At 36.1% G+C, this 16954-nt stretch overlaps 1 protein-coding gene across 1 annotated transcript; it reads left to right on the forward strand.

Annotated features, from left to right (window-relative positions):
• The first annotated feature begins 1314 nt into the window (after nucleotides 1–1314).
• On the forward strand, nucleotides 1315–10203 carry LOC149844234 (oxaloacetate tautomerase FAHD2, mitochondrial-like). Its single transcript, XM_090000441.1, has 6 exons — nucleotides 1315–1562; nucleotides 4102–4154; nucleotides 8667–8723; nucleotides 9005–9055; nucleotides 9189–9306; nucleotides 9851–10203. Exons 1-6 carry the CDS (start codon nucleotides 1547–1549, stop codon nucleotides 9952–9954), a joined length of 399 nt encoding a protein of 132 aa, XP_089856567.1. The 5' UTR covers nucleotides 1315–1546; the 3' UTR covers nucleotides 9955–10203.
• The last annotated feature ends 6751 nt before the right edge of the window (nucleotides 10204–16954 follow it).

A 16954-nucleotide genomic window follows, 5' to 3' on the forward strand; every position in this document is an offset into this window, starting at 1 on the left:
GCTGACTGCCACACCAGTGGATGCCCCCCTATCTCCCCTTCTGCGATGGTTGGGCTTGGTATGAAAAGAAGGTGTCAGATTCTCTCCTCACCTAGTCTCCTTGGAACCATAGTCAGAAATCTGGTTCTGGAGAAGATATCAGTCAGGGGGAATCTGGTGATATTTTTTTAAATGTTATTCTTTTTCAAGGGATTTTTGAGAAATATCTATTTATATATTAATATATAAAAACAAATGAAACAGAAAACTAGACCAAAAGTCTTTTATATCGGGTTAGAAAAAGAAATATTTTCTAAAACATGATTTTTTTTAAAAATAATGTGTTTTTCTCTGTATAATTTTGCTCTTTGAAAATATCATGATATTCTCAAAAGGTTGATGATATTTATGACTGCTTGGAACTAGCTACAGCAGCGCGCTAAAAGCCTGCAATCAAATAATATTATATATATAGGCGCATGAGCATGTTAATCCCATTCACCTATTATTATTATTATTATTATTATTATTAGCAAGCAGGGGTTAGGGAGACCCCTACCACTTTTGCGTGAATCGATTACACTTCACATATCCAATACTGAAGGTTCTTCCAAACTCGAACACAATCAGGACTCCCAGCCTTTCAAAACTCATAGTTCTTTTTTTTTTTGAAGAGCTCACCTATTATTTACAAAATCTTACTATCCTAAAATTTAGCCTCCTATTTTTTTTTTTCTATAAAAAATAAAAAAAGAAGTTGAGCCCAATGTTATCAGTATCGGTGCGTATCGGCCATCAGCCTCTATCGGCCAATACACATCCTATCCGCAGAATTTTGATACGCTGCAGGGCCGATCCAACAAACTTTTAAAAAATATAAAAATAATACCAAAAAATATTTTTAATATTATTTTTGAATTATTTTAATGCACGTGTCATTAAATGATTGACATGTAAATTTTTATTATTTTTGGGCGGATACAGAACAATTCAGCTGAGTATCGGGCCGATACAGCTGAATGTGCAGCCCAACGATTCAGGGCCGGATACCGATACTGACAACATTGGTTCAGCCTCCTCTTTTGCCTGAATGCAACAGTTGGTTAATGAGCAGTTTCCGGATTTAAAGAGTTTCACCTTATCTGGAAAAGTAGGCAGTCCCATTCACGGAATTTAAAGCTGCACACCAGTTTGGCTGGGATTTATATAGAAAGGGAATCCCATTCAAATGTATAAATCTTTGTAGCTAATGAAAAGAGGCTGTGGAATACATCCAATCAGCAAAATCCTCTCTATTGATCGAATTCAAAACCCCACCATTTTTTTTTTCAATAGGATCTTATGATCATGTTGGTATGCTTTAACTCTATTGGTTTTCTTTCATTAGGACCCGATAAAGTCCTTGAAACCCCCATCATCTTATGTGCGAAATGGTGGCAAGGTTCAAATCCCTCGTACTATAGGCACACCGAATGCTACGTTAGGCGCTGCTTCAGGCAGCTTGTATTACGGAGTGAATTTGGCAGTGGTTATTGATAAGGAGGCTCGTAATGTTAAGGCATCAGCAATGGATTATGTAAAAGGTATGCAACTGCTGGAAAGGCTTATATTTAGTCTACAACAAATTTTATAAATTATTACTGAAAGGACCTGGTGTTTATTTGGGACTTGTGCCATGGGAACAGCTTCCAAGGGAGGATCAGGTGAAATGAGATTGCACCTCTGCACCTGATCACTACAAGTGCATTTAAGGCTGTTGTTTTTTGAATCACAAAAAAAACCTGCACACACGCAATGATTTGAAAGTTGATCCCTACCAAAGAGGCCATGTAGATCATATCTGTGACGTTAGATTCACTTTGAAGCAACTTGCACTTTCAACTCATTGATACTGTATGTGCATCCATGCAAAACACTCACACACACAATATATATATCTATATATAGGTGCTCAATGATAGATGCTAAATAATTTGTTAAGTTTTTTTTTTAAAATTCTGACCATACTGTGATCTATGTACTTGATTTTATAGGGATCAGCTCTTGAAGTATTCTTTTAGACACATGGATTGGTTTTTATAAGGTTCAAAAAATCAACGGTCTAAAATCTTTGTAAATTTTCAAAGCTCCAAATATCATTTTTTTCATCAAAAACACATGATCCAAGTATGGATTCCTGGTAAATCGATCATGCCCAACACATTTATGGGTCTAAACTGCAAAAAAAATACTGGAAAGGCAAAAAAAAACAATTCCTCATAAATCAACCATGCCCAACACATTTATGGAGTAAAAACTGCAAAAAAAATACTGGAAAGACAAAAAAAAAACCATTTAGGACGTATCAATTTAGTACCTACCCATTTCTCTCTCTCTCTCTCTCTCTATATATATATATATAGTTAGTAATTTGTTGAAGAAATAATTTCTTTCACATTTTTTACTTTTTCAGTAGAACTAACCTTATAAATGTGATGTACATAGTTTCTTTAGTAAAAAAAAGGCTGTTTTTTCAACATGTGAGTTGATTTTCCAAGAGTTTCTAAAGTTAATGGTGTACAATGCACCAAGTTTTCATGATTCAAGAAAACATATTTTACATAAAAAAAGATGATCTAAAGTGTGATTCCTACCGAACAAATGATGATAAATTCATATCTAAGGTAGATTGAATAAATACAAATTGCAGCTATCATCTTCCAATCAGTTTGTAGAAACATACATAGATACAAACATACATGTATATAAATATGAGTAATGCTACAGTGTTCCAGGAGCACGTACTCCCACATATTAGAAATCATGCTGGTAGGTTGTATCTTCTCAATTGAACCTTATGAATGCACTAAATATAGTTAATTTGATAAGAATCATACTTTGGATCAAGTTTTTTGGACATAAAACTAAGATTTTTAAGTGATAAAATTTTGATACATTGTGAGCCGTTGATTTTTAAAGGTCTTAAAAAATATACATATATGCTATAATCACATGATCCAAAACTCGTTTTCTACTAAATAATGCTTATAGATCATATTTATAGGGTTTGATGAACTCAAAAAGTTTAAGAAATTTGACAATCTAAAGCTTCTATTAGGTGGGAGTAGGTACCCCGGGAGCACATTACTTATTTACACACATATGCATGTACATAGAGGGTAAATATTTGGTGACAATGAAGGTATTTTTTACGTGAGACCCTAAAGATACAATCCATATGATCTGTTTAGTAGGAAATGAGCATGAGCTTTAATATTCGATGGCCCACAATATGCAAACACTTCACTACCCAAACGATCGTGTCCTTACATCAAGAAAAACACAATCCAAGGTCCTATTCTCGGTAAACAAGTCATGCTGAACACATTTATAAAATCCGGTTCAACCTGACAATGCAGCTCCCACACATGATTTTCACATCAATAGTTCCATACCTTCATTAATACCGATTATTTACCCATATGTGTGTGTGTGTGTGCACATTGAAGTAAGGTTGCCTCAACAATATCATGGCCAATTATCTCTGATCGATTTTGGAGGCTCTTTCTTCTCTTCTCTTCATATTTTGATGAGCATTTCTGTGGATTCTTCTGAATTATACAAATAATAAAGTGCCATGTGTTCTTTATGAAAGCATTACCAATATATCTTATCTCCTTATCCTCTGTTAGTACTGTATGCATCACCAAAGCTTGTCAGCCTGTGAGTTTATGTGGAATATTTTGCTGTTTGCAAGCTTTTTCAAGATGAAAAAGTAATATAGAATTGAAAAATTTTCATGCATTTGCTAATGATGCTTGCATAAAGTTCTTGAAATTAACGACCCCATGTGGTTGCCCACATGGTGTAAGAATCGTGGACTCTGAGTTCGAATCCCCGTGTAAGCGACCCCTTCCGTAAGGTGAAGCAGGAAGCTCCTTGGGAGTTGAGGGAAGCACCCACAGAGTTTTACACCATCGGGGTGGTGACCATGAGTGTGGCAAGCTAAGACCAGTGCAGCCTGGTTACTTGTCCTGGGTGCAGTTTTTTCATTTATAAACAAAAAGCTTCTTGAAATTAACATGTCATATACCTTTGCATGTTACAAGATCATGACTGAATGAAACCTTTGGTGTGTTTCAGGTTATGCTATTGGTTTAAATATGACTACAATGGAGATCCACCATGATTGCAAGGTAAGCAATTTTCCAGAAATTGTTTACCATCGGATAGTAGCCTCTTCAATTTTTTATTTCTAGGATTGATTTGGTGATAAGTTAACTTTTGTTAGAACATAATAATTTTGCTACATTGTCACAAGGATGCTTTGTCTTTCCTATCATCTTGATGCAACCGAATCCGAGGTCACGTTACTATACTAAACTATGCAAACTCAAATTTAATGGAAAAAAAATAAATTGAAGAAAAACAATCGAAATTCATTCATCAACTGACCATCTACAAGTTCATGTAGCAAATATTTATAAGCAACTAATAAAAATCCTAATCTTATGATGGATCATGGACGGATCTAGTATCAATTTAAACTGAATGCAAACAAATAAAAAAGATAATTGGATCGAAAATTGGATCCTGGACTCAAACCGTCTCACTCTTGTTCCTGCATCATTTTTCGAAGGTTGGAGAAGATTCACCCCTCGAGTCCAACCATGCTTGCATTTCTTCTAATTTCATTCCACCTTGTGGTTTATAAACCTATAATATGAATTTGGATCTTAATTTATAGTGCTCCAAAAGTTGAATGGACCATGCAAGATCAGCTCTAAAGTTTGATATAATGAGGGTATCTGGATTAGGTTAGGCTCTCACAATAGTAGGAATCTCACGCTTGGATTCTAACTTTAGATGTTGTGGGGAGAAACTTAGGCCTCTATTTATAGATTTCTTGTCGAGTATGAATCATATTCCTATTCGGTTCAAGGTCCAAAGATCTGGGTCTACCTTTAGACAATATGAAAGAATCCTATCGGTCGAAAGTATTACAGTCTTTTTCTGATTGTTTCTTGCTATTAGTTTGAATCTTATAGGTTGGAGTTACCTAGCTTAAAAGCTAAGCAAGTTAAGATTGGCCAAGTTCAATGAATCTAAAATAAGAGTAATCCTTAAGGTTCATTGAATGTAGAGTTGGATATTGAATTTTGGATCAACTCAAATGGCTTGGATGACACTTGCATCTAGATCAGGTCCAAAGATTTGAATAATTTTTGGATCTGGATTAGGTTCAAAGATCTGAACGATAATTGGATTTGGATCGAGTTTAAAGATCTGATTGATAATTGGATCTGAATCAGATCCAACCACATTCAAGTCAGATCCGGATCTGGATAAAACTCATTTTGACATAAAAAAATGTTTTGGCCATAACTTCCTATCAATGTATCCTTTTGATGTGATTTTTGGCTCTTTGGAAAGCTCATAAACTCTACTTTAATTCTTATTTTGAATACAAAATTTGAAAACATGATCTTCTTAGCAAAAAATGTACTTGAAATGGATCCAAATATTTTAAACATAAAACATTGGTGTCCAAATTGGGGTGTGAATAGGTATTGAGTAGGATAGAAGGTCTCTGTGGCTTGGATCTAAATGATTTAGTTTAAGTCCAAATTGGGTTTATCTATGGATTGGCAACAAATTCTAAAATGGGTTTTGGTGGATCCAATAAAATGAATTTGGATTTAGCATAGGGTTTTGGATGCAAAACTTTTTTAATTGGATTTGGGTTTTTAGAAAGGTCTTGGGTAGGTTTTTTTGAATGCTTTGGATTTATTTTTAATTAAATTTTAGTTACATCAACTTGGGTAATTTTAGGAACATGTGGTGTATTCCCTTTACCCATCTTAGCTTTGCTTCAAGATCCAATGCATATTAAATTGCTTGTCATTGTTTCAACTTGTGAAATGTGCGAAATTCAAGCCCAATAATATACCGTGCACCAATTTAGAGTCCTGAATCTGGGCTTGTAGTGTTAGGTGATGATCTTTTCTTTGTAAACAACTGCACAGACTTGGAGCATTGATAGACATAGGCATTGCAAATGATCTATACGTGCTTTAAGTTTTTCCATTGGATCTCCACAAGCCTCATGCCAATTTGGACTTATTGGATCAACCTTTTGCATGCCCTGACCTTTAGTAGGAGTGGATTCTGAGCCCTGAGCTGTTGATGAAACTCTTTTTGGATATGATATTGACATACTATGCTAGTGGAGTAACCAGGTTTGGTTTAGGTCTTATCAGACCTTATTCAGAATTGGGTTTAAAAGTAAGACCCAAACCTGATCCAATTTAATTCGGGTTTAGGACAGCTGGAAATTGTCGACCCATATGGGTTAATGGGTTTGGGTATGTACTGGGTTTGGTATAAAACATGTTAAGTCTTTAATAGACCCATTTTGAATTGGGTTGGGTATGGGTCGGGGTATGGCTGAAAAAAGTAGACTCATATGGGTTAACGGGTTCGGGTATGATGGGTTCAAGTCTTAACAGATTCGGGTTTTAGTTGGGGTCTTGATATGATTGGTATTCTAGACCTAATTATCCATAAAAAAAACATGTAAATTAATAGAATAAACTATTCATTAAGAAGATTATATGCTAACAAATAAAAAGTTTATTAACTCTTCTAAATAATGCCAAAATTTAAATATAAAAAATATTTTCATACCAACCAATCATTTCATGTATAAAGGCATTAATGATATCTCATTTTCAAAATGTTTCAAATTCATAGAGTTCTTGAGTTTTATTCTTTAGAATTGGGCTTCACTTCAACCCGACAATTTCCACTATTGAAGGGCAATAGGAAGCATCTACAAAAAATATGAATTATATTTTTTATTACTAAAAGGAAATATATATTAATTCTAAGTTTATCAACATTTTTAAATATTAAATTAATTATATAACATAATATATATCAGTTATTATGGTTATTTCCTCGTACTACCAAACCTAAAATGGGATTGCGTACATAATCAGTTCAGGTATATAATCAGGTCGGGTTCGGGTCAGTGTGGTTTTACAATATAGAGAACCGTTTGGGTCTGGTATAAAAAGTAGCTCGGGTCTAAATGGGTTAGGGACTTCATTTGCAATACCCAAGACCTGACCCATTTTCATTAGGGGTCTATATTTTGGGCCCGATCCAAACCCATGGGTCTACTAAAATTGGGTCAGGTCGCATATAATCTGTTCAGAACATTCGTTCGGTTATACCCGGCCCAATTACACCCCCTATAGCACACATCCCTTTGCAATGTCTCATGGCCACTTTCTTTCTAAACAAAAATCTCCTGGATCTACAACCTTAATATGCATGGTAGCAAAGAAAGAAGAAGTAGTAGTAGATGTATCAAGTTTGTCAAAAAGGAAAAATGTCTTGAGAAATAAAAAAGGAGATTGAGGTTTATAGGCGACTCCCTGGGGGCAACCCCCACAGAGTTTTACACTTTCAGGACATGATCGTAAGTAGGGATGGCAGTGGGGCGGGGCGGGGGACAAGGTTTCCACCCCCGCCCCGCCTCAAGATTTTATCCTCCACCCTCGCCCCGCCACCCTGGTGGGGATGGATTTTATCCTCCACCCCCGCCTTCATCCCCGTTTCATGTCCTCCATCCCGGTTCAAACGGGGACGAGGCAGGGCGGGGCGGGGATATTGTGGGGAAAAGGGGTTGGGGCGGGGATGAGGCGGGGATCTTTGCGGGGACGGGCCGGGGCAGGGAAAAGTGCACGTCCATCCCCGCCTCCACCCCCGACGGGGATGGATTTTAACCTTCATCCCCGCCTCCATCCCCGTTTCATACCCTTCATCCCTGGTCCAAACGGGGCGAGGCGAAGCGGGGCCCCGCTTTCCCCCGGTCCACTGCCATCCCTAATCGTAAGTAAGGCAGACGAGCTACCGCCGGGCGCAGTTTCTCCACATAAATATATAAAAAAGCTGCACATGAAATAGAAAATAGGAAACAACTAGGAGGCAAATCAGGAAATGATTGGGAAATGAATGGAAATCTTTTAAGGAGTAGAAAACCCTTAAAAACATGATAGATAAATAAATAAAACCAAACATGAGAAACATGAAATGAAACGTGTTTCTCGAAAAAGGAAATTCGTTTCCCAAAGGTGTGAAACTCATTTCCCGTAAAATTTTTAGCATGTCCCAAACATTTTAAAAAATGCATCACCTTTTTCCAGGAAATGCATTTCCCATCCTCTTATAGCATTTTCGGTAACCCTAAGAAATACTGTAGTTCTTTGTAAGTTTCTGCTCGATGGAGGTAGAATGAAAAGCTTGAATATGCCAGATTTTTTTCCTTTTTAACACCATTTGTAGTTCCTTCTACCCTGGACCTTTTCTTGCTAATCTGAATGCAGTTTAATTTATTTTATCTTTCAGTAGTACTTAACAGTTGAGGTTTTTCTGTCCCACACCATATCCAACTTTGAACCTGTTGCAGGGGGTTTTCAAATGCGTCCTTATAGGCTGCCTTTGAAAGCCTTGGATCTGAGATCCAAGGATTTGAGGTGGGTGTGGGGCATGCTGACGTGGCACGGGATCCAAGTATCTGAGAACGGATGAGGAGGTGCCTGTTCTCAGATCCTCGGATCTCCCTCATCTGAATTTGAGATCCGAGAGATTCAAACACTCCCTTAATGTTTTTTTGACAATTTGTTTTCGTTCTTCACCAGGCTGCAGATCTTCCTGAGGCATCTTGTTATGATACTTTTACTCCTATTAGCAAACTTGTAAGATCTTAAAACCAACTGCATTCTCTCCGTTCTTACATTTATATCTTGTGTGTTGGCATGATCTTTTTAGTCCTGTTTGGAGAATATACAACTGGTGTACAAATGCATTATAACCATCACAATTATCTCTATTTTTTTTTAAAAAAAAAATTCCACAAAATATTTCAAAGAAGAAAAAAAAAGGAGGTAGTCTGGAGAACATCTATGATACTTCTAGTCCAAATTGATTTTGTTTGATTTCTTGTGATCTAATAAACTCCTTCCTTTTGTCCCTTCAGATATCCAAAACAGAAATAGATCACCCAGACAACTTGGAGCTTTGGTGGAAGGTCTAAATTAATACATTAAAAGCACTTAATTTCTTGTTCCCCATCCTGCATTTCTGGCTTAGCAATATATATGAGATTGATCCCTAACTTTGGTTGTGCTATATTGGTTGGTCTGCGAACTGTACTTGTCCAGCTAGATGATAATGAAGAACAAAGTGGTTCAACTGAAGGCATGATCAAGAAGATCCCAGATCTAATAGAATCTATGAGCAAGATTATGACACTTTATGAAGGAGATGTCATATTGACTGGTATGCAGTATTTCTTATCATTGTTGTCTTGTTTCTGTGGTTAGGGTTGGTAAACGAGCCGAATGAACTAAAAAGAGAGTGTTAAAGCTTGGCTTGTTCTTGTTCTTGTGGCAAGCCGAGCGAGCTCGAGCTGAAAAAAATATATTTCAAAAATGAAAATAATAGAGTTTGAACTCTAAGGCTGTTGAGCCAAGCACAAACTAGCTCATTGATAGAATAAAAACATTGTTTCAAAGCTGTGACAGTATTTTAACTCTATTTCTTATAAGCCAAACGCTTCAACCATCTATCTTTACTGTGATATAAAATACATGTAGAATATATTTATTATTAGTTGAGGAGTCTATATGAGCCAAGACAAACACCTTTTTTTTTTTTTTGTTTTTTCTGCTTGCGGATCCTATTTCATGAATTTGAACAAGCTCTTTATAATGAGCTAAACACAAGCCAAGCCATGCGCTGCTCGTCTCGTTTCCTAGCCCTATTTGTGGTTACTAAAAGCCTTATGCTTAGCGGACCTAAAAAATCTGTGTATATATTGCAGGCCATCCAAAGAAAGCTGGTACTGTAAACGCAGGACAGATGATCTATGCTGGTATAAAAGGAATGAAAGACTACGACGTGAACTTTGAAGTTGTTGCCAAGTAGCAGCTGAGCTCCTTGTGGTGGTGCTCAATTGAGAGAGAAGCCAGAGATTGTCAATCATAGTGGCCTTATGTGACTTTGTTTATTTTCCTACTTTTATGTTTGCTAGTATTTTGTTGGTTGTTTCCTTTCCTGTATCGTGGCATTGAGTTATTCAGCGAGCTTGCTTGAATGACACGAAATGCCAACCAAGGTAACTATTAGTTTTCAAAGTTGTGGTAATAAATCTCTCTCAAAAAAGGAAAAAAAAAATTGTGGTAATATACATGTTGAAAACTATGAAGTTGGTTTCTTTTGCATATCATTGCTTGCCTTCTTAACGATAGCATGCAAAGATGGTCGAGTGCCATCCATTTCAAAAGATGAACGGTCCTTAGTCAATGTTGTCTGAATCAAATGGAATCGGCCCATCTAAGTCAGATGGGTCTTTCACAGGTTTTCTTGAAATACACAGCAATTTTTTCAATATCCTAACGTTATAATTGGTATATGAACTAATGTCTAATTAAAATTATGGATTTTTGCCCCCGAATATGGATCTCAAATTGAATCCAAATGCCAAAACATAAAAAAACATTTAAAATCTAAAATCTCGGATTGAATCTAAAAACTTAAAAATGTTTAAAATTTGAGTAATTTGAGAAAAAATAAGAATTGATATTTTTTTAATATATATATAATTGATTTAATCAGTCATATTACATCTAATTATGAAAGTTTAGCATAAAAATATCAAGCCCTATAAAATCAAATTAACTATAAAAAACAAATGATCAAACCCTATTAAATCATAAAACATTAAAATAACAGAAAATAAATCATAATTTAAGAATTTTGATTCAAAGCCCTAATCAATGAAAAAAAACTCTAATCAAATAAAAAAAATCCTAATCACATTAACTACAAGAAGCCCTAATTTAAGAAATTAGATTCAAAGCCTTAATTAAAGAAAAATAAAAAAACAATCAAATTAACTACAAAAAGCCCTAATTTAAGAAATTAGATTCAAAACCCTAATCAATGAAAAAACAAAAAAAAAGACTCTAATCAAATCAAAGAAAATCATAATCAAATTAACTATAAAAAGACTTCATTTAAAATTTTTGATTCAAAGCCCTAATCGAAGAAAAAAAATCTTAATCAAATTAACTACAAAAAACCCTAATATAAAAAATTTGATTCAAATCCCTAATCTACGAAAATGAAAGAAAAAACCCTTGAAATTTAAAGAATGAAAAAAAAGAATGAATAATGCCCTAAAAAGAAGAAGAACGAAGAAGAAGAAGAAGAAGAATTGAAAACAAAGAAGAAGAATAAAGAACGAAGAAGAAGAGGAATGAAAAGAAAAAGAAGGGAAAAAAACCCTAATCGAGAAATCGAATGGCTTATGCATTCCAATTTAACTTCAGAAATTTCTCCTTACAGGCCATCCAAACTTCATGTTTGGTTGCCCTGATCGAGAAATCGACATTGTCATGGGCAATGTGATTGTGCCAAACCAATAATCCTGACCACTATGTGAAAAGTCTGGTGCCACAGCCATTTCTGTTTGAATTTAATCCGAAATCATCATTGGAGTTCCTGAATCAGATTCTGAGAAAAATAAAAAAATGTGAAATTGGCTAACCACAAAGCTCCAAAGCACTTTGGCTACTGAATAGTTTAGGAAAAGATGTTGATTGCTTTCTTCTTCTCTAGTGCACAGAACACCGATTGACAATCGGGATTCCAAATTTGAGCAATCTATCTAATGTGAGCAGCTTTGCTTCACACCCCAAAAATAGAGTCCAACGTGCAGGAGGAAGGTGTTGTTTAATCCATATGAGTCGCCTCCATGGCGTAATTTGATTTTTCTTCCAAATTGAATCCCACAGTTCTTTCCTAGTAACAGTTTTGACATCTTTACCATGGAAAATATTAGGACCCTCTTCTAAGGTAGGAACTTCCACATGAACCCAATTAGGAAGCCAATTACAAATTTCTGGTTTGAATCTATAGATGCTCATGCACAGTCATCCTGAGATCACCAATAATGCTACCAAATCGAGCACCATCAATCTCACTGACTAGTTTAGACCACTCACATAAATTTATCAAAAAATGAGCACCATCAATGAAGAAAGATAGCAAACTTGGAATTCGTCATTCACACTTTAAATGCCAGAAATCCAAGACTTGCTTGATTCGAGTCTATGATACGCCTAAGACCAAGACCCCCTTCACTCTTAGGCCTGCAAACTTGCCTCCATTTAAGCAAGTGGATCCTTTACTAGTTCCCAATTCTATGCCATAGGTAGTTACAAAATATCCTTTCAATATGAGCATGGATTGATTGTTGAAGCTTAAATGGAAGTATCCAGTGAAGCAGCTGGTTGGCTGAGACGTGCTTAATCAAACAAGTTCTACCTGCAAATGATAGGGAAGAAGCTTGCCAATGTTGGCCCAACATATCTCTGGTGTAGAGAGAGAAAGAAATAGAAGGCTTGCTTAAGGAGGGTTGTTTCCTGTTACTCAACCTCATCAATTCGTTTGAGACTCTTGGGCTTTATCATTTGCACTTCTGCACAGATAACCAACTTTATCATCATGCCCCACTATCCAATAACCATCCCTACTCTCACTGCACACAAATGGTCCACTAATCTATAAAGAACGAAGAAGAAAAGAGAAGAAAAAGAAAAATGAAAAACAAAAAAGATGGGGGAGAGACGAAGAAGAAGAAAAAATGAAAAGCGAAGAAGGGGGAGAGACAAAGAAGAAGGGAAACCTCGCCGTCAAGGACGCTCATTCTCAGCCTCACCACGGGTGCCGGTGACGACTCACCCCCACCTGCATCTGCCTGGCTGCAAGAGAGAGAGAGAGAGAGAGAGAGAGAGAGAGAGAGAGAGAGAGAGAGAGAGAGAGAGAGAGAGAGACCCCTCTCCCCTGATTTTTTTTTTAATTTCGTTTCATTCATCCCCATTCTCACCGTAATATGAGAGTGAAACAAAAATTACATAGAAACAAGGACGCGATAGATGCATTTCGTGCATCTGCAACATCCAATGTTTGTTGAAAACACTATTCCCAGTGCGATTTTCATTTGAAATCATGCAGAGACTATGCATCAAACATACCCTAAGGGTTTTATGAGAGGCCACCCAATGTGCGGTTGGTGTTTTGAAGGGGGGGAGTGGGTTGTTTCCCCTTGGATTATCCAGTAGAAAAGTTTTTTTTTTTTAGTTTTTATGATAGTTATGATACTTATTGACTGCTATATTGTTTAGGCATTAAATGCATATTTAAGAATTTGATTTTTTATGATTGCTTTTTGAATTTGCTTTAGAAAATAATTTTTTTTAAAATGATTCAAAGCTCGATTCAGGCTGATTCTCTAATTTTGAAAAATTGATTCGACTCAAAAACCGATTTTGATAATATTGGTCCTAGCATGAACGCATGAACATGCCGAACCTCACTGTTTTTGTGACGGACTCTTGCCACTCTTGCGAGACGTTCCATACAAAGTGGTTGAAAAGATGCCCATATTCCATGAGCAAGTGGGGAAATATATTCTTAACTCAATACTTGAGAATTCCTATTTTATCATCTTCTGTGAAATGTGACACATTCATTTCACATAAATGTGGTTTTTGATTCCATGGAATGAGCTTTCTATTGCACAAAATTCACAACTAAATGTGGCTTTGGCTATTTGTCAGGTAAAAATATACAAAGAGTCAAGACTGAAAAAATCTTACATTAACTTAATCTAAATTGATAAAATAATTGAAACACAAATGAAAATGATAAAATGGATTAACACCTTTTGAGTTGATAAACTACCTGGGAAACTGAAAATGATAAAAAGAAAGGAACACAAAAATTGAGTCTCATTAACATAGGACCCACACAAGGAAAAACTCATTGGGGTTCCTAAGGTGGTTGATGAAAACAAACATTTTCGTGAAATATATACGATATTGGGTTTCTATTAAAATGGACTAACACCTCCCCTCATGATGAAACACTTTCCCTATTGAACATCCCTTTCAAGGAAAGTGGATTCTGTTGAGTGGGGGTATAAGAAATGCCCCCTAAGGCTGCCTTAGGGGGTGCTTGTTACACTATGTTGGACCTAGCTAAAGAGGCGAATAGGATCAGCATGAATGGAAGACTTTTCAGACAAAGGGGATGGATTCTCATCTAAGAAGCCTCTTTCCCGTTAAAAGAGCGACTTTGGAGGGAAAGTGATTCCCAAGGAGGAGGCATCAACCCATTTTGACAGAAAAGTTGATTTTTTGCATTTATTTTGTAGGACCAACTATATATTTTTCATAGACATTTTTGTTTCAGTCTTTATAGGAAAGATGCCGTATTTCCTATGAAAGAGAGCATTTTTCATACGGAAGGGGAAACAAGCACCCCCTTACCCCATTCATTGAGGGGCATTACCCAAAACATTCAGATTGAAATGTGGTTTTGAAAATTAAGTTTAGAACTAAAATAAGATGTCAAAATTATGTTTGACTCGAATTAACAATGTTGTGCAATGCAATGCATGAGAAAGAAAATCAAGGAGAAAAAACTTAAAATTTTGTACAAATTAAATTTGGACTGAAATGAGATCTGAATAAGTTTTACGGGTTTGAAACACGACTTTTCTTCTGCTTTTACTTTTTATTCTTTTGGTTGTGTTACATAACAAATTTCTTATACAGCCAAGCCAAGCCAAACCAAACCAAAGGTTGAAAGGCTGAGTTATTGGTAGATATTTTCTAAAGCTTGCACCTTTTAATGTTGATAAAATCACTGAATAATTCTCAAGTCACATGAAGTTCCCTTGCAGGATTAAGCTTTAAAAACCATATTATGATCCTAGCTAACCGTATAAAAGGGTGCATGTAGCATTTCTAACCATGTAGGTGCATGTGACACTTTTTTTTTTTTTGAAAGAAATATATATTCATCAAACCTAAAACATATCAAAAAAGAAGTTGAAGCAATGAGATATCACTCACCACTAATTATAACTCAGCATACAATAACCATAGTAGAAAAATACATTAAACAATGAATATATAAAACCAAAAGGTTAGACGCAAACACCAATACAAGACAGTAGTCACAACTAAACCGACACTTTACTCAAACCCAACGAACAAAAGTCCTTGCTGGTCATTTCCTGTGCAGCTTGCAACTCACTTCCCACTTGAGATTAACCATGCTACACCCCCCTAAAAATGCGACCATTACGCTCAAGCCAAATGAATGGCCATGCTGATAGCCACCAAACCCTCGACGCCTTTCAAACTCCCCTTCAAATCAGGTTCTTGAAAATCTTGATACCTCTTTTCCATTTTTTTGACATTATAAAAATTTGAATGAACTGAGAAATTATCATATATGAGATGTGCTTCACTAAGTTTATGTGGCCCTCCCTAGATAAGAAACATGCCACACAAGATTGAATAAACGCCCTAACCCCATCTTCCACCCCACCCCAATGAGTTTCTCGAGAGACCCCGCAAGTGAAGGGAAAGACCCGAATGTAAAAATGAAATGGAGCCAAGTGCACAATAAAAAATATGAGATGCCATATGATGAGAACAACCAATATCATCATCATTTAGTACTAATACTTGACTTTTCTCTCTATTCATTTTCAAGCCCAAAATCTCTCTAAAACATCTTAAAATCATCCACAACACTCACATATTATGCTCAAAAGCCTCTTCAAACACCAATATATCATCCACAAAAAGTAAATGAGTAATGAAGATAGTATTAGAGACCTTGCAACCATGAAAAATACCCGCCTCCTTCCCTGTATTAATCATCACCTACAATGCTTCCATTGTCAAGATGAAATGGCTCCTCTCACTCCCCTCTTGGGCTTGAAAGGTTCTCCTTTCTCACCATTAATGGAGACCACCATAGAGGGGAGGAGCCCTTTTATCTAAGTAATCCATTTGTCCCCAAAATACATAGATTTCGAACAATTTAACAAAAATTCTCAATCAAGACAATCAAATGTTTTGTCAAGAACAATCTTAACGACAAAAGAGGATTTATCTGCTAACTTGATGGAGTGGATGGATTCATGTGCCATGATGCACGCTTCATGCATGCAATCTTCTTAACAATATGAATGCACTTTGCAAGGGAGATATAAGTGTGTTCATATGAATCGTCAACCTTGATGCCAAAGTCTTAGCAATAACTTTAAAGCATGTGCCCACCAAATAGATAGGCCATGATTTCTCGATGTCTTCCATATTTGCTTCTTTAGGAATGAAAATGAGCATTGATCTTCCAATTATAGCCTGTAACTTGGCATTGATATAAAAATCATTCATCAAGAGAAGAAGCTCCCCTTTCATGCAATCCCAATTTCCCTTAAAAAATTCAATAGGGAATCCATCCATCCAAATTGAAAGATCTACCATTTGGAAGAGACCATACCACCCTTCTAACCTCTTTCATGCTAAAAATGTCTTCCAAAATTACCCAACTAGCTTTACTAAGATGATTAAATCCCATGCTTGTGATGTCATAAGCAGCCAAAACTGTGCGAGAGAATCAATTTTTGAAATATTTGGATGCTTTAGAGATCATGATACTACCCTCCCAATGCTGGTAATTAATTTTCAAGGACAATATATTGTTTTTCCTCTTCCTTTTAGAAGCTCACATGTGAAATTATTTGGTATTCATTTCTTCCTGTTGCAACCAATGGGTTGTGGCCCTCTGTTTGCATCTAACATTTTCTCGCACTCGCCGCTCACTCATTTTTTGAACCAAGTTCTCTTTCATTGCCTCGGATATGTCTTCCAACACTTCCTCTTTACCGTGGATCTTGAACCTCCCACTCTTTCAAATTCTTAAACTTGGATGCATTTCTTTCCCTATTCCATTCAATTAATTTCTCTAAAATAAATGCAAGTTTTTTATTGATGCGATGTGCATCACAACTTGCCGAAGTTGGTGCTTCGCCCCCACCACCCTTCAATCAACTCATGAA

This window comes from Nuphar pumila, chromosome 3, assembly GCF_984573655.1.
Source record: "Nuphar pumila chromosome 3, dmNupPumi1.hap1.1, whole genome shotgun sequence".
NCBI lineage: Eukaryota > Viridiplantae > Streptophyta > Magnoliopsida > Nymphaeales > Nymphaeaceae > Nuphar > Nuphar pumila.

Coding starts and splice junctions, on each gene's coding strand:
- LOC149844234 (XM_090000441.1), top strand. Junction 4,155..8,666: donor AGATCCACCATGATTGCAAG/GTAAGCAATTTT, acceptor GTTCTTCACCAG/GCTGCAGATCTTCCTGAGGC. Junction 9,056..9,188: donor ACTTGGAGCTTTGGTGGAAG/GTCTAAATTAAT, acceptor GTACTTGTCCAG/CTAGATGATAATGAAGAACA.